Source organism: Prorops nasuta, unplaced genomic scaffold (genome assembly GCF_024137725.1).
Source record: "Prorops nasuta isolate Cenicafe-Biocafe unplaced genomic scaffold, Cenicafe_Pnas_1.2 PNAS00011, whole genome shotgun sequence".
Classification (NCBI taxonomy): domain Eukaryota; kingdom Metazoa; phylum Arthropoda; class Insecta; order Hymenoptera; family Bethylidae; genus Prorops; species Prorops nasuta.
In genome coordinates this window covers 5,655,548-5,674,675 of record NW_027116808.1, presented here as the reverse complement: position 1 = coordinate 5,674,675, position 19,128 = coordinate 5,655,548, and the positions used below count along the sequence as shown (strand labels likewise).

At 30.2% G+C, this 19,128-nt stretch overlaps 1 protein-coding gene across 3 annotated transcripts in view; it reads right to left on the bottom strand.

Annotated features, from left to right (window-relative positions):
* LOC136777786 (uncharacterized) overlaps positions 1-19,128 on the bottom strand; it is a 77,057-nt gene that overhangs the window by 25,806 nt on the left and 32,123 nt on the right. For all 3 annotated transcript variants that reach the window (XM_066734371.1, XM_066734369.1, XM_066734372.1), the window contains one exon: positions 14,266-14,345. In XM_066734371.1, the coding sequence (XP_066590468.1) occupies positions 14,266-14,345 (80 nt within the window). The remainder of the gene's footprint in view (positions 1-14,265; positions 14,346-19,128) is intronic.

Here is a 19,128-nt window from a genome sequence, read left to right as displayed (position 1 = left end):
ATGTTAGGTATTATTGTACCATACCACAATAAAGTATTGTAAAGAAATAAAGAGTAAGTGACAGCTTTGATCTATCTGACAGCTGATGTACTTATAGTATAAGTGAATAAAGAAAATAAAAATGCTTTTCTTAAATTGATTTTTAATTTTTATAAAATGGTCAAATGTAGCCATTAATTAATTAGATTTGGTAATAAATACAAAAAATGCGTTTTATTATAACAAATGAGTTAAGGTAAAATAAACTCAATGTTTTTATATTAATCTGTTAACAAATGCATTTTTTTATTTATTATTGAGTCCAATAAGTTAATGGTTATTAAAAAAAAAATTCCTTGTAATGAAAAAAAAAATGAAAAAATTTTAAACTTCATCAAAATTTGAATCCGAGCCCACCGAATGACAAACCGCAACCTTACCACCTGCGCTACAGCGCTCACTTGATGTACGAAGAGCAAAACAGCCTTTTAAAAACTGACTACAATTCTTTCATTAATTCGTCATAAATGATGAAGAATTAGCTGTAATAATAAATACATTTACCTACATAGCATTATTGTACTAAATTTATTGTTTTTAATTTGAAGCATACATTTTGCATGAAGATATGATAATTTAAGGGTAACCATTCAGTACTCTAAATACATTAAACTATTCATATGCTCATCTATCATAAATTATACCATTACACGTGTAACATATATTATAATATTATTTAATTAATTTATGACAATGGAGCATATGAACAGCTTAATGTATTTAGAGTACTGAATGATTACCCTAAAACCATCGTATCTGCATGCAAAATGTATGCTTCAAATTAAAAACATAATAAATTTAGTGCAATAATGCTGTGTATATAAATGTATTTATTATTACAGCCAATTGTTGATCGTTTATGACGAGTTAATGAAAGAATAGTATTCAGTCTTTAAAAGGCTGTTTTGCTCTTGCTATAGCAAGCGAGCGCTGTAGCGCAGGCGGTAAGGTTTCCGTTTGACATACGGTGGGCACGGGTGCAAGTCTTGGTGAAGTTTAAAATTTTTTCATTTTTTTTTTCATTACAAGGAATTTTTTTTTTAATAACCATTAACTTATTGGACTCAATAATAAATAAAAAAATGCATTTGTTAACAGATTAATATAAAAACATTGAGTTTATTTTACCTCAACTCATTTGTTATAATAAAACGCATTTTTTGTATTTATTAACAAATCTAATTAATTAATGGCTACATTTGACCATTTTATAAAAATTAAAAATCAATTTAGGAAAAGCATTTTTATTTTATTTATTCACTTATACCATAAGTACCTCAGCTGTCAGATAGATCAAAGCTGTCACTACTCCTTATTTCTTTATTACACTTTATTTTTCCGTATACTAACATTTGTCTTCGTTCACGCCGTTCACGGTGACAGGCTGTGAATATAATATATATAATTTTTGATATATTAGTTGAGTTCGGAATTAAACTCTTTTCACTCCGACGGAGCTTTCCCTAGAATTCCCTATTCACTCCGTCTAGTAATTCTGTGTCCGGGAGCAAGTTAGAGAGTGAATAGGGAATATGGAAGAGCTGTGATAGCTAATTGCTATTCTATCCCCACTTCTAAAAGGAAAATTGGGGTAAGGATAAATAAGAAATATTGGCACTAATTGGGAGCTCCGTCTGACTAGTTTAAGCAGGAAAGAAGCAAAATTGACAAATGTTGGTTTCATTATTTTGGAATTAAATTTCAAACGTTTGTTTATATAAATCTAAGGGCCTGATAAAGTAAGTGAAATAAAATTTAAAATAATACAATATCGTGTATAGTTAAAAAATTAATCTTTTATTTCTTTTTAACAGTTGTTATGAATAATGAATTTAGTTCGTGTAGACTCTACCAATTTTAATTTAATTTATTTTGATGAAATAAAAATGGATGTCCTACTGCAAGAAAAAAGTAGTGAGTAGTTTATAAAATTATATTAAAAATATATGGAGGGATAAAGTTGCTACTGGAATTTTTCATTTTTGCTGTACTACTAAATTATTGCAATTAATCGAAAGAAGACAGTTATCAAAATAAATTAAATTAAAATTGGTAGAGTCTACACGAACTATATTCATTATTCATAACAACTGTTAAAAAGAAATAAAAGATTAATTTTTTAACTATACACGATATTGTATTATTTTAAATTTTTTTTCACTTACTTTATCAGGCCCTTAGATTTATATAAACAAACGTTTGAAATTTAATTCCAAAATAATGAAACCAACATTTGTCAATTTTGCTTCTTTCCCGCTTAAACTAGTCAGACGGAGCTCCCAATTAGTGCCAATATTTCTTATTTATCCTTACCCCTATTTTCCTTTTAGAAGTGGGGATAGAATAGCAATTAGCTATCACAGCTCTTCCATATTCCCTATTCACTCTCTAACTTGCTCCCGGACACATAATTACTAGACGGAGTGAATAGGGAATTCTAGGGAAAGCTCCGTCGGAGTGAAAAGAGTTTAATTCCGAACTCAACTATTGTAACGTCTCTTTCCTCTGGGAGCATATACTATGGCAACTAGCCGGATCCCAATAAAATAGTGGGGGGAACTAAGTCATGCGCCTTAGTTCAACGCGCACCCCCCATTCCGAGGGTTAGAGAGTCCAGCTCTAGGTTAAGAAAACGTAGCAATTAAGTTTTTGCATTCATTCATTTTAATTACTTCTTCAAACCCAAGCACACCAGTGCTCCAAAATCGATTTATTCTATTTTCTGTTCGAACTACTTAGTATTACACATTTTATTCAGTTTAATTTGTAGTTTGTTTTATAATAATTATTCTATTCTTCGCTATCGAAGTGCAACCAGTGTTTTCATTTCTTCCCCGATTTCACCCTTATCATCAAGGAAGCCAAGCCTCAACGGAATACAGGTATAAATCTCCGAATTTTCATTAATACAAATTATCGAATCGCGACTGGTCCCGGGCAAACTAGTCAAACGTATAGTCCCCGAAACGGTAAATCTACGAACAGTACGGTTTTGTATAGTAAATTCAATCCTCGTGAACCAAGACGTTACACGTTCTGCATTTAAGATGGCGACTGACGTATTTCCGCTGGCAGTATACTTTGTGCAGTCTGCAATTCTGCATTCCTTATATCAAAATTCACTTACTATAGAGCGTAGTACTATTCAAGATGGCGGACTTGGCAACGCTGCTGTCAATAGTAATGTAAGGTTATGTATATTTAATGCAGTGAGAATGTTCATTATTATGTTAGTGAATGAGTTTAATTTTTAAAATGACAAATATATTCGAATAATAATGACATAAGGAGTTGACAATTATTAGATAAGTATAACATTATATTTTATAATACAGGATGTTAGTATACTTTGTGGTAATTTGTGAAATTTCTTTTTCAGATAAATTAAGATAGAACATTTCTATTTTCATTGCTGAGGATAGTAGAGCTGACTGGATGAAATAAGATTAATATTTACATATTTTCAACACTGAGCCAAGGAGAAGTATACTTTCAACATTTATGTGCATCAGTGATTATCAGGAGCATATTAATTGCAAGAAATTGTTAAGGTATTTGAAAATCATATGCTAAAATTCCAGGTGTTGAAATCATGAACAAAATGCACGTTTAACTGTTTTTTCTTTAAACTGATGTGGAATTTAACTGTCCGATAAGTTATATCATATATACAAATAATTATCCAGGAGACAATAAAACTTTCTTATTACTACGATTAAAGAAAAGTAGATGAATATTTGCTAATCGTTACTTAATATTCAATTATAATATAAAAAAAGTATTAAAACCAAATATTTATCTACGCTTCCCTAATCAGAGTAGAAAGAAATTATTAATATCTGCAAAAAAATTATTTAATTTCTTATAAGTATAACATTGAGTTTTATAATATAATATGTAATATATTTTTTGGAACTTAGTGAGATTTTATTTCAGATTGAATTATAATAACGTGTTTATTGTGCAGGCTTGAGTTGTAATATTAAATATAAGAAATCAGAAATGATATCAGTTTGCCATAGTAAGAGCCTTAATGCAAAGTTAATGGTGAGAGTTAAATCTAAGGAAAAGGTGGAGAAATTAACAAATTTGGAGGCCAATTCTTGATAATGAAAGGCTTGCAGGTGATATTGGGCATAAACTTTTTGAAATATATAAGTCAATTAAATAGTAAGTATAATGAAAACATCATCTAGAAGTGAAACAATGAAATAAAGTCATCATTTTAATATTTTCCATGCGATACATAATACAGTGAATAAATTTGGGAAAATGAAAGCAGTATATCTAAAATAGAGGCTTCCATTGCATTAATTTGTGTATTTTCTAGTTTATATTGATGAAAAGAAAATACAAATGGCACTAGTTTGCTTGAAAAAGAGCCCTGATTCATAGTTGATATTGCGAGTAACAGTTCAGAAAAACGTGGAAAAATGAGTCAATTCATAAGAAAATCCTTGAGAGGGAAGGATTTGCTGGTGATTTTGGGCATACAATTTTGGATTTAGAACTCATATAGTTGATGAAAATTATAATAAAATCTTGTAGATTTGTAAATATGAAAGGAATTCATTATTTCAATATTTCACATGTAATAGAGCATACAGTGTGTAAATTCAGGAAACTGAAAGCAGTACACTTAAAAAACATAGGCTTCCATTGTATTAACTGGTATATATTTTACAGTTTATATTAATCAAAAGAATAAATAAACGGCACTAGTTTAGCAGAGAAAGAGCCAAAATGAAAGTTGATAGTGAGAGTAACACCTAAGAAAAAGGTAAATTTAGAGATAAATTTAGAAGCATATTCTTGAAAGCGAAAGGCTTTAAGGTGATTTTGGGTATAAAATGTTGGAAATAAAATTCAAACAGTTATTGTGAATACTATGTTAAAAGCCTTTAAAAGTGTAACTATGATAAGAATTCATCATTGTAATATTTTGTATTTTATTTAATAGAATAATAAATTAATATTTTGAATTGAAACTTTACATTATGGAACGATGAGAATGTTGGAAAATGTTTTGTTAGATTGAATTAGTTAAAATAATTGATTAGTTTGAACTCCTATATTCTTAAAAAACGTTATAAGATCCCACAAAAAAAATTCGCTTGTAAAGAAAGAACGGCAAGTACATAAGTCGTATCTAGCATAATTAATATAGTAATATAAAATATTTTAATTAAAAAAAATAGTGAAATCAAAATGCTAGGCAAGTATAAATTTTTGTTACCATGATGAAAGTTAAAATTTGGAAAAAGGAAAATAGTAATACAAAAATTTTACTTGCCGGGCCCGTAATATTCATGTGTAAGTCGCTATCTTGCAATTTAAGCGTTGCTTCTCATAAGTTAAAAATATGGCTATTTAATACGATTGCATACAATGGGCCACCGGCAAGTATAATTTTTGTGTTACTATTTTCCTTTTTCCAAATTTTAACTTTCATCATGGTAACAAAAATTTATACTTGCCTAACATTTTGATTTCACTATTTTTTTTAATTAAAATATTTTATATATTACTATATTAATTATGCTAGATACGACTTATGTACTTGCCGTTCTTTCTTTACAAGCGAAGCTTATTTTTTGTAGGATTCCTTTTACAGAATTTAGAATGCGGGGATAAAGAAATGGAGGATGTTATTGAAAATGTAACAACTGACGACGAAAATATAGAAGGATTTGCGACGCCCATAAAAGGAACACCCTCTCTACCGAAAAAAAAACTTTTAAATCGCCACTAACATAAAGAGCAAAATGCAAAATATTAAATAAAGATTTTAGAATAGCAAAAGCATTTGGGTATTTAAATCAAGCAGTTAGTCGTCCTGAGAAGGAAAAAGATGAATCCGTAGCGTTTGCCGATTTTATAACCCAAAAAATATGCTCCTTTGATGGACGCCTTTGAGCTTATGCTCAACACAAAATCCACGATTTATTATTTGACATAAGAATGCCATTTTATAATTCTCTATAAGAATTTATCGATTCAAGAACATAAGAAGCTCAAACTTATACTTTTCCACATCAGTTTACATCTACAAGTTATCAAACATTATTTCCTGCACAAATAAATTTTCCACATATTTTGTAGCTTATACCACAATATAATTAGCCTTCAGCAGTTACTAATTATACCTGATCACCAACTCGTTCTCCAAGCGAATATTCTTCTTCTTGTTCTAGTACAAGCGCATACATTTCTCAATTTTCTCATGTAGATTCAGAAATTTAAAAAGTGTATTGGCAAATTTAATACAAAATAAATTTTGTCTGTATTACTTAATTTTTTATAAGACCATAAATACCACAATACTTTTATAATTTTTTAACGAAATCCATCAATACTCAATTACTTCTAGTATTGTTTCCAATATTATTGCTTGGAAATTTTAAATAGATACTGTAAGCTGGTGAATAAAACTTCACTTTTGAGAAACCTTAAAATTGCTGTTAATCTATTATTAGGCATGATTGCCTTTCAGAAAGTTGTATCTTTTTTACATATTTTATCCTTTGAGCTTAGAAGATAATTAAAATCTTTTGATATTCTCACAAAATTTTGAAATTTGCACCGATTCTCGTCCACTGCCAAATGCTTTCTCATAAGGGTAGCTACTTTATCAATCTTTTTTCACTTTCCGAATAAAGTTTTGATTGCCAAAGCGTTTTGTTTTATTTTTAATAAACTGTATATTATATAAAAACTTCAACAAGCTATTAACTCATCACTGCTTGATGACATTACGATTAAATATGACAAGCTGAAATTTAAAAATGGCTGATAATTGAATCAATTTAAACACACGCTTGCCTCGTTTGAATTTAAGATTGGAACCGGATCAGAATCCAGGCAAGCCTTAGTTTGTCTCAGTGCGAGATACTAATTATTCATCCCCAGGCTAAGGCGAGGCGTTTGATTCGGTCTTGGCTTGCCTTATTCACGTTCGTGCTCAAGTGTGTATCCAGCTTAATAAGATAGTTAAAAAAATAAGTATTATATTAAAAAAGCAATTATAAGAATTTTTTTTCGATGTTTGAAAATCTTACTGTATTATTAGATAGAGCAGTTTGTTGCATCACTGGAAAAGCAAAATGACTTGAAAATAGGTTTTCAAGTGTTGCCATAGTTTTCTCTGGAAATTTCGATCTAAGAACTTGAGGTCGTTTAAGAATAAATAAGCTTTCTTCCATTCTATGAAAGTACAAACCAAAAAATTAAGAATAATTTTTCTTTATGTCGTAAATTATCTTCACTTATTGCCTAATACATTTTGCGTAATGTTCGCCTAAATAGACTTGCCATTAAAACTAGCCAATCACTAGACAAATTCTAGTTTCTAGTAACTAGAATATGGCATGATCCTAAATTAAATATTTACCAATTCATCAAAGAAATTGTAATAAAATGAAGAGAAAATCATTAGTATTTACGTACTTATAAGAGTTTGCAAAAACTATAAATAATTTATGGCATTAACAAAAAATTATGTTTAATTTTTAAGTTTACACTTTCATGGAATGGAATAAAGCTTACTTACTCTTAACGGGATCTCTCACACGTGTTTTACCGACAGTACAAGTCAATAAACAATTAGTTTATTAAAATTCAAATGCGAAGCAAATTGAGCAAACGGTCGTCCTTAGAACAACTTGTCAGTTCTAACGAGTCTAACGAGCTTAAAAAAACTCAAATTGGATGAAGAATAACGCTGTACCACTGTCCCGCGATTTTGAAGTGAAATTAACCAGAAGTGACCTCTCTTCAAGAACGCGGGGCAATGGTACAGACTTATTTTTCATCCAATTTGAGTATTTTTAAGCTCGTTTGATTCGTAGGACTGGCACCTTGTCCTAAAGACGTCCGTTTGTTCAATTTGCTTCGCATTTAAATTGTATTAAACTAATTATTTATTGACTTGTACTGTCGATAAAGTAGGCATGAGGGATCTCGTTAAGGTAAATGTTTTAATAACACGTTTGGCACATTGAATAATATAAACATAACTTTTTATCCACAAAATTCTACAATTTTAATGAAGAAAATATTGAAAAAATTACATATTTTTCTTTCAAATTTAAAAAAAATGTAAAAATTCACATTTTTATATTTTTTAAATAGCTTAATCGTAAAGAGCGGACTTAAAAACGCTTAACGGAATTCTTTAAACATACTTTAGATAAAGATTTCCCAACTAGATTACAGTATTACTTCAAGATCGATTTTCAACTCATTATACTGTTTTATATGTATACACGATAGGAAATGCTTCTTCCGGTAAATCAGTCAAATTTTGTAAAAACCAAAAAAGGCAATTTAATTTTTTTTTCAAAATGTGAGGTTCTTATTAGGCAAAGCAGCTCGTGACGTCACTGTAATAGTATAATGAGTTTGATATTTGTTGTCAACAATGCGACATATTTAACAACCGATTTCTCAAATTCATCATATCATTTCACTGAATTCGCAAGCTATCCCTTCTAGTAAAATAGTCACAATTTTTTTAAATATCGTTTTCCTTAATCTGAGTCACTTATCAGAAAGAACAGTTTGTCAAAACAATATAATGAGTTGATAGTCGGTCTTCAAACAATGTCCTAGTCTTGTCCGGAAATTTACATCTAAAAGATGCTTGAGGGATCCCGTTGTTGCGTGCTGGAATTTAATTTATTTATTTTACAAAATATTACAATTTAGGTATGGCTAATATATAGAGTTAATAAGCGTTGAGTACGTTATGGCGCGCACGCAACAATTCAAAGGCACGGCACCATGCAATGCATACGCACCGTACTTTATATTTAAAGCGCCAAGAAATATTTGTACTCAAATTTATCTCGAGCGCATGGGAACCTTCTGCTATTGATTCTGCACTGAGCTGACATTAGTATCTGGCACTGTAAAGGAAAAAGAAATACACAGAAGAACTTATTTATTTCTACATGTATATTTCGATGTAGATAGGACGAAGACGACGGTGACACCACTCTCTCTCTCTCTCTCTCTCTCTCTTATTTATTCTAATATTTATACAGGGTGTCCCACGAACGATGGCCATGACAAAACCATCGAGTAGGGTATGAAGTTCTAAGTAAAAAAGTTTTAAAAATTTTTTTCCTAGCACTTTTGGTTAAAAAGTTATTTGCAATTAAAGATTATCGATGACTGTAGCCTTTCTTAAAAAGGAAGATTGTTTTGATCGCATTGTAAGACCAGAAATGCTAAGATTCTGTGAATTAAAATACTAAGAAAAAAACAAAGCCAAACATCCACTTGAGACTATTGTAATGGTGTGTTTATGTTTTGATTGTTTTTATGGCGCTCGCACTCAAAACTTCCGATCGGCCTTCAACCACTCCAATAAGTTCAAGTGGATGTTTGGCATTGTGTTTTTCTTAGTATTCTAATTCACAGAATCTCTTAGCATTTTTGGCCTTAAAATGCGACCAAAACAATCTTCCTCTTTAAGAAAGGCTACTTTAATCGATAATCTTTAATTGCAAATAACTTTTTAACCAAGGGTGCTAGGAAAAAAGTTTTTACAACTTTTTTACTTAGATTTTGGTCCCCTACCCGATGGTATTGGTAAGGCCATCGTTCGTGGGATACCCTGTATACATATTTGTAATTCTAATTATTCAAGAGATCTATCAGGGAGAGACCCTCTTCGGACACCACAGTATAAGAGAACTTGACTCACTTGAGAATATCGAGATAGCACCTTACGCGACTTGCACCTCTGATTTATTTCGTGATTCGCCCTAACGCAGGTCGTCAGCACCTTAACCCCGGTTTTCTCAATTCCTCGGAAGATGCACTTTCCGCGCACACAAACACCCAGCGCACAGGCGACTTTCGGGGAGCAGTGCGTTTTCTTTACAAGATCGAAGGAAAGGAGAGCAAAAATTAGGTGTGGGTCTTATCCCTTTGAAACTCGAGATTATTGTTCGGTATGAAACTTTCCGCACGGAAGTTATATAGAGAGTATCAATATTCGCAGGTGTGTCGATCACCCTGGGCCTTAGTTTTTCGATGGTGGGGAAAACTTCTACATCGCCTCTTCCCCATCCCTCATGACGTCAGTAGTTCTTTTACACAGATTTATCTCGTGCTTTGTTTACGAGATAAACCGTGCTCAAGTACTCGGTGTTTTGGAGACGTTGTGACGTCACTACAACTATGTGTAATAACGGTGTGAACCATCCGCCACACACTCCACACTCACTCAGAGCAGTAGGAATAGATCCACAATATATACAAATATATATTAACGACTCTAGGAAGCGGGAGCGGCGACAGATGACATTGCAGTTCTCATATTGAGCCTCTTTCTTATTGCGGATTCTAGGACGCAACACCGTTATCAAAAATAAAAAAAATAGTATTGAACGATCAAAATAACAAAAATTACAATAATGACGAAGTAGAATATTACTGTCTAATCTGCTGCGTCATTTTCTGAAAGCAAGCTAGGCAAAAAATGAATATTGTGTCTAATTCTCAATGACTATAGGCACATGAAAACTGTATTGAAATTGATCACACAAAGTTTAAATGTCAAAATTTGTATGCACAATCATCGACTAATTAGTCATTTTTCTACTGTTTAAAACAAAAAATATTAAATAATCCTTTGTTATTCAAAGAATTATATAAATTTATAAAAATATTATATTATCCTATTTCCTGTAGCTTTCATTAAATAAATATTTATCATTCTCTAATATTTTTTGTTTGTGAAATAACTTGCCCCAGTTTTGTTTCATTTTGCCACGACATATGGACAAAATAACAGGTACTAATTTTTAAAAAACGTCTCCTATCGATTTAACGAAAAACAGCTTTTCAAATTCCTCACTCATTCTTGACAGTTCAATAGCTGTGCGCGTAAACTCAAATAAAAAACTACAAACATAGTTATTATACCGGGGGTGTGCACAATTCAACTTTCCAACTAAATACTTTGATACCCAATGGATTAAAAAAAATGTTTCAACCAAAAATTTTGTGACTTAGAGGGGAGCATCAGACAGTACCATTGGTTTGACCTTGATATATTATTTGAAGGTCATATGAAGATCACCTTTACCTTTTCAAATAGAACACCCTACATATTTTTACATATTCTTGTAGCTTATCTCAAGAGCTTTCCAAAACACTCTGTGAATATGTCATTTCACCAAACTATTCACTAGATATTTTCATTTGAAATTGTAAGTAAGTGTGATCTTAGTTGGGAGGTTGGAAATTGTTTTGGGATGTTCATGCCAACCTGGATTTTATAGTGGGAATCGTCAGATGACAGCATCCTCAAAATGACTCTGATGTCTCTAATAAAAGTCATGTCGGAAAGTTTTTTTTTGTTGCAAAAATAATTACAAAATTAACAATTCTCTTTTTTTCTTAAATAACTCTTTTTTTATTAATCTAACAGGAAAGATTATTTTTTCCAAACTTGCTCAGATTTAAACTTCCAACATGATATAGTTACATTGGAAAATGTGAAATTAATTGTTTCCTTGTAAAAAATTATACGAAATATCAAGAAACTTGAAAAATTTATATACTCACTAAATAAGTACAAAAAATGCATTATTATTATTAATGAGACTTCACTGGAGAATGCTTTGTGTTATTATAATATATTATTCTACGCTCATTTTCTCATATCTCAAAATTGCAGCCTACTGCAAAATTAAATGTGTTTCCCTAAATTTCAAGTAGATGCGAATTTGGCAGTTTTTAAAATAAATGTATGAAGCCAACTGGAATCGACAAATTTTGACATACTAAGTAAATGCTGCAAAGGAAATTTGTTTAATTTAAAATTTACAGCATTTTTAACTGCAAAAATGCATTGCTGTAGAATTTGTATTCTAGTCAATTTTACATATGAATAACCATGACAAAATATATTGAAAAGTGCGTAAAAAAACATGCATTCAAAAAAAAATCACGATTGGACCAATAGAAGCTCAAGTCCAAAATGTTTACTTAAAAAATGATTATGTCAAAATTACTGGTTATTTTTAATTGAAAGTTAGTACAATTATAGTTGACATAATATTCTAATAGCGGAATTTTTGCTGACATCATTTAAGAGGATCCACAATTGATACAGAGCTTAAATTGAAAAAATATAAAATATAGGGAATAAAAAATTTTCTTATTTAAAAGAATATTTAGTTTATTGTGCATAATGGTGCTAAAACCCTGGTTTCTTTTGGAAATAAAAAAAAAAAATAATTTTTTTCATATAAGAGCTCAGAATTAATTAGTCCAGAATGCCTTCCAAATTTATAAGAGTATTTCCTATACATATATTGGTATGCAATTACTTGTTGATGTTTGTTCGAGGACTTCGAGGGCGCTATAGTCTATCTTTTTCAAAATTATTTAAAATGAAAAAAATATTGTTTAAAATTTTGTTTTGTTTTTTTTATTACGAATTACGAAAAACTGACTCTGTAGCACCCTTAAACACAGAATAGAGGAAATTTACTCCTTATTAAAAAAATTATATCTTCAATGGTTTAGAAGATTTTCTTGATTGAAATTATTGCTCGGTCATGGATCCCCTTAACGGGAATCCATATACCGACCTTACAGAGCAAAACTTTTATCAAACGTACCTCCGTCATTTCTCAACGGATTTAAATGTTTAGGCACCTTTTTGAAAACGACAGAAGATCTAGACGCCTATATTGGTCGAATTTTAAAATTTAACTATTGTTTTCAGTTTTTCATTTTTTCAAAATTCGAGCAACATAGGCCTCTAGATCTCCTTCTGGCGTATTCAAAAAGGTTTCTAAACATTAAAATCCGTTGAGAAATGACGGAGTTACGTTTGACAAAAATTTTGCTCTGTAATGTCGGTATATGGATTCCCCTTAAAGGGTTAAACTACTGTAGAAGTTAAAAATGAAACGCGTTCTTTGGTATTTTATTTTTTATGGAAGGAAGAAGAATAAAGTAATACTAAGTACATATGTTATTAGGTATAAATTGAAATATAATATAAAAAATTTTCATTGAAAAGTAGTAAAAAATAGTGGCACCAGAGCTATTCTTCTGAAATATTGACTTTTTCCACGGCACGCAGCATAACTTCAACAATTTTAAATATTTTCTTTTGAAATTTTAATCACATTTTTAAAACAACATTTCGAAGAGAAATAACTAGGGAAATTTCGATTGGTCAATTTAAACATTTTTTATAAACAAATAATTACCATTTATTTGGGTTAAAAATTGAAAGTCTTCCTTTAAATAAACGCCAATGATACAAAAATGAATAGTATTAAAATTCCCTACGTACTTCTCTTCGAAATGTTGTTTTAAAGATCTGATTTAAGTTTCGAAAGAAAATATTTAAAATTGTTGAAGTTAAAATGCTGCGTGCCGTGGAAAAAGTCAATATTTCAGAAGAATAGTTCTGGCGCCACTATTTTGCAATATTTTTCAATGAAATTTTGTTATACTATATTTCAATTTATACCTAATAAAATATATACTTAGTATTTTTTTATTTTTCTTCCTTCCATAAAATGTTAAAGATCGCGTTTCATTTTTAACTTCTACAGTGGTCTAACCCCTTAATAGCTTGGTCCTTGTAAAAACATTTATAAATGCAGCCTAAATTACGCCCGAGTTGCTCCTCAAGTTTATATCGGAATAACTGCTAATTCAATCAATTAAAAACTTTGGGATACATAAAAACTACTGTTTTTTTTTGTAATTTTATGTTTATTAAAAATTTAGGTTTTTATTACTTTGTGTTATCATTTTTAATTCTAAACTTAACCCCCTTCCCTCCACCAATTGAATCTAAAAATGGCTTTGACAGTTTCCGTACCAATTCCAAAAAATCAAATTGATAACATTGGGTGTTTGCACCTGCATGCTTCAAAGAGTTAAGGATTATGATTCCTCAATCATCCTTGAGAGGTTTCACATATAATTCTATTATTACATCTTACGACTATTCTCAGTCCATTCAGATCCTGTATTAATCGCTGGCGAGGTAAAACACCAAATTACAATCCAAAGTCCGAAAAAGGACTGTCACAGGAGGCAGCGTAAAGGTTAAACTTAAAGAGACTCCTATACGTAATAGTGGACGACAATAATGCATAAACAACAAATACAATATAATTAACAGAAGAGAAGGGAAAAGTAGCAAATTAATTGTTCACATCAATGTTTATCGAGTGTTACCTTCGCTTGAACTGGGCTTTGCTCAACAAAGTCGTAGTCCTGATCTTCCGGTGGCGGAGGCCAAGCAACTCGTTTCAAGTCTGTAAAATAAATATTTTCAAAGTAGAATGAAGAATAAGTAGAAAAATCAATGAAAATTGGAACAAGTTCAATTGCACATGGTTAACTTTTAGAAAGCCAGTGTGACCGAACGTGTGGTCAGATGTAAGCTTGAAATTTGTATAATTAGGGGAGAGAGTGGGGTAATTGTGGCCTTGATAATTTTGGTATGACAGAGAGGGAGGTCATATTTTGGTCTCGTTCAGTCTAGTCACAGCACGAGTCATAATCAATACTGGACAAACGTTAATATTGAAATTTCGCACATTCAGTTGAAGTTAAACACACTTTTGTGTTTTCATTCTTTTTAATGTAATTTTTTTAGAACTTTATGTAATTGTATCCTGTAGCTTCGTAGTTATCTCATTATTGACAATATAGAGGTAGGTTCTCTACAAACTAAATAAGGATTTTTAACATATTGAAAACTTTCGATTTGATTTCGTATCCATAAATATAAAACGAAGCAGTATATTTTTACTGTTTGGTGTAATTACGACCACTTTCAGTGGGGTAATTAGGAACGTTCCCATTTACCCCATGAGAACATATTTGTTAAACAGGGAGTCAGAAATCTGAAATGTTTTGAAAGTAAAATAAATAAAAGATAGAAAAAGGGGGGGAGGGGGAAGAAGTAAATTTTAAAGAAAACAAAATTCAAAAAAGCAACAAGAAAAATGAATACTTTTGCATTTACTGCTAGGAAAAGTACGAAAACCCCTCTGTTGGAGATTGAATATTGTGCTATAGTTGGAAGTTGCAACTTATGGGCACACGAAAATTGTAGCAGCAGCGAAACCACATCTAGAGGCTATATATGTGATTTTTGTAAGTAACTAATATCTATAAATGTCAATTTACACGATTGTCATATTTACCCCACATCTGTCGGGAAATTGCGAACACCAAGGACTTGCAATTATGATAAAAATTTATATTTGTTTTCACGTAATACCAAAGTTTGATTTATATGGTATAGAGGACTAACTAACGTATCATTTAATACACGAAAGATAATTATAACTTGTATATTTATCGATTTATTTAATTTTTCGCTTAAAGGGCCACACAGTTACCCTACTTTCCCCTAAATCTATGTTTATAGTCCAGTGAAGTAAGCTGAGATGCCTTATCATTTGGGATATGAGAGCTAGAGGGCTGGTAAAAATTTTGATCAGTCTGAAATTTAACCGGAAATGATAAAAAAATAAACTATGCATTCTTTGGGCGAACATCGAGTTTCTTCGAAGATGAAAAATAAAAATGAGTCGGAGAAGGTCGAAAATGCAGTATTTATCATGAGACCTTGACTTATAACTCGAAAATTTTATGCGTAACGAAGAAAATTCACTGTAAAAGTTATAAGTTTCTGATTACATTTATAATAAGATAATAGATATGTTTAAATTTTTTAAATACAAAAGTTGCAACTTTTATTGACAAGTGTATAAAATATGTTCGAAATCACTGTGTATGTGTGTGTTATTTTTCATAATAAGGTTTAAGGTACATAATGTTAATGAATGTTTTAAAAAATTTAAGGAATATTTAATTTAATCATTAATAACAAAGATGTAAAATTTGATAAATATCAACAAAATATTTTTTGCAAAATCTAATTGTTAATTAAATTTGTCCTCAAAAACAGACTAATTTTGCAGTTGAAATAAACTTTAAATGGTTTACTCGATATCTTTTCCAATTTTTCTCTATATTCTAGAATATTTAAATATTAATTTAAATCTACATCGTTTTATCTTTTTTATTAAATATTAATAAATAAAGGCAGAGAGAGAGAGAGAGGGGAAATCTTTCTTGTGCAACATTTCTTTTTTTTAACTTATTAATCAAGTTTATAACTTCACAAAAAATTAACTTTTCGGCATTCTGCAAGAAGCATCATGGGATATATTTATAATGCAAAGAATTTGGTGTAATTTTCATTGCATTTGAAGTTTCATTTTGGAACTTATTTAGTTCTAAACTCTGAATACAATAAATACATAACTATTAATGATACGCGAATAACTAACGTCGCTCTATTTCTCTTTTATAATTTGTTGACAATTAATGTGTATATTAATGTAATCCTACCTGAAGCATTTTTTATTAAAAATTTTTATTGTAATGTAAGTAGTAAAACAGAAGAAACCGGTGCGAGTTGGCGCAAGAGTTATAGTTGGGAAATCCAAATGCAATAAATCAATCCTAGTTTCTATTATACTTAGAGACGTGATTGTTTTTAATCTGTCAGTCAGGTATTAGAAAAATTCACCGAGTCATTTTTATTTTCCTAATTACTAAGAGAAGAGTTGTTGTGAAATGTTGACAAACTTATTTGTTTTGTTTTAATAATTGAATAATATGTAGTTTCAAAATATTACCTTTAAAATATAACATCAAAATTCTCATTGACTATAGACTTATAGAAACTTTTATAGCTGTATGTAATGTGTTAGAGTACTACCAGCTAAATGCATTACTTTTTCTGTTTATGGAAACTTTAGACCAATTTGTCATAAAACGACGTTTTGAAAATTAGCCTAACACAATTCAAATAGTACTCAATCAATTTTGATATTTTTTTTAAAAACAATAAAACTCCCTTTAAAATAAAGCTACTCGTTTCGAAAATGTTTATACGAATTGCTGTTTAATATAACGGTTTAAAAGTAAAGCAAACAGGACGAAAATTGCAAAAAAAAGAGAGAGAGAATGTTTTGTTTTCAGACAAAGCTATACACTTCGTACCAATTAAAAATGCTCGTGCGAGCACAACATAATATTTTGGTTATACGACACTTATGTTTCTGCAGTATTTTTATTTCAAAAAGTGGAAGTATTGTTAGAAAAAGCCATAATTCAACAAAAGAGCGTATCAGGTATATGTTTATTTAACACGGAAAAAATGGTAAAAAATGATTATTTTATCATAACACTACACGACGTTCGCTCTTAAATATACATTTTACATAATATTTGTCTGCTTATTTTATTCAATATTAGCCTGTTTTACAACAAATTAGCAGACATGAAAATGCAACAATAAAATTATCTTCATATATCTTAATTGTTACTTCCATCTGATCACGATTAGAGCAGATCTAACTTTTAATCAGGGCACTTTATTTAAAAGTTACAAATTTAGTTGTTATTAATATAATGACAAACTTGATGCCATAAAGATAATTTGTTTTTAAACTAACTTCCTCGGTGCAACTATAAAATGTTGAAGTATTTATTCATCGAATAAGTAAACAATTGCAAATAATAGGACAGGACAAATGGCTCAGGATGTTCAAAGGTGGGCCACGTTGGGCCAATTAATATGACAAACTGAGTACTATAAAGAAAACTGTAAAATAAATAAAAAAATATATATACCCTAAGACAATATTAAATAATAACTATATAAACATTGTTAACTAATACAATGTATAATTTATATAAATAGTGCGCTTTTAGAATGTGCTCAGTTTTGACAGCGATTACATCGTATCCACTCTAAAATAAACAGATAATTATGAAAATGATATGTTTTGGGTAATATATAATTTTCCGATGAACACGAGGCGAGTTGGAACACGGAACCAGAGTTGCCAGAAATTACTCTTTTAAAGCCAAAACACAAACATGTTTCCTATATATACGATGTATATACAATATATATATACATATATACACGTGATACGTAATTGTTTTCTTCAAATTAGCTGTAAAGGAGCAATTTCTGGCAACTCTGGTTGGAACACGCATCTCGACATATATCTCAGCTTATACCCAACACATTTAGTTGTACATATTTGTGTCTGTAATTTAAGAATGAAAGAAAATTATATAACTAATAATTATTCGTAATTTATTAAATATTACACGAATTTCAGTGACTTTTTTTATATGTTCCAACCTATATACAAATTTGTTGTCTAGATTAAAGTAGAATAGAATAAAACAATTTTACTCAATTCCTGTATATACAGGGTGTTCAAAAATTTCCGGACCCCCCCCCCCCCCTCCCTCATAACTTAAGAATGAAAAGTTTCTGGAAATAATACATTAAACAAAAACTGTAAGGTTCAACAAATTCTATGTAGCGGTACTAGAAATTTGACCTTGAATAACCTCATGGAGAAGACGCGAAGGTTCCCATGAGTTTTTTAAATGGTAACCCTAATTTTTCATGGCATATTCTTGTAGCTTATCTAAAGAATTTTTCAAAAGATTATATTAATATACTATTTCAACTAACCGACCACTAGATATTACGACTTGAAATTATAAGTAGAAGAACGACTGTGCATTTGTATACATAGCACACACACAGACAGAGTCTCTCACGTACATTACATTCATCAAACCAATACCTATATGGAATTTCAAATCGAAATATCTATTGTGAACCACTAAATAAAATTATTAATAAATATACTGTTTTGGAAATCTCTTGAGATACGCTACAAAAATATGCTATAAAAGTAGAGTTGCCATTTAAAAACCCATGATAACCTTCACATCTTCTCCACGAGGTTATAAAAGGTCAAATATATAGTACTGCCACATAGAATTTCTTAAACCCTACAATTTTCTTCCGTAGTATTTCCTTTAAAAACCTTTCATTCTCAATTTGTGTAGAAGCCCGATACTTTTTGAACACCCTGTATATAATATTAAAAATGCTTGTACTTCTTTTTAAGCGATTTAAGAAGACTAAGCTCTATTATGTGAGTTTAATCAGACCAATAATAGCTTCAATTACCTAAAATA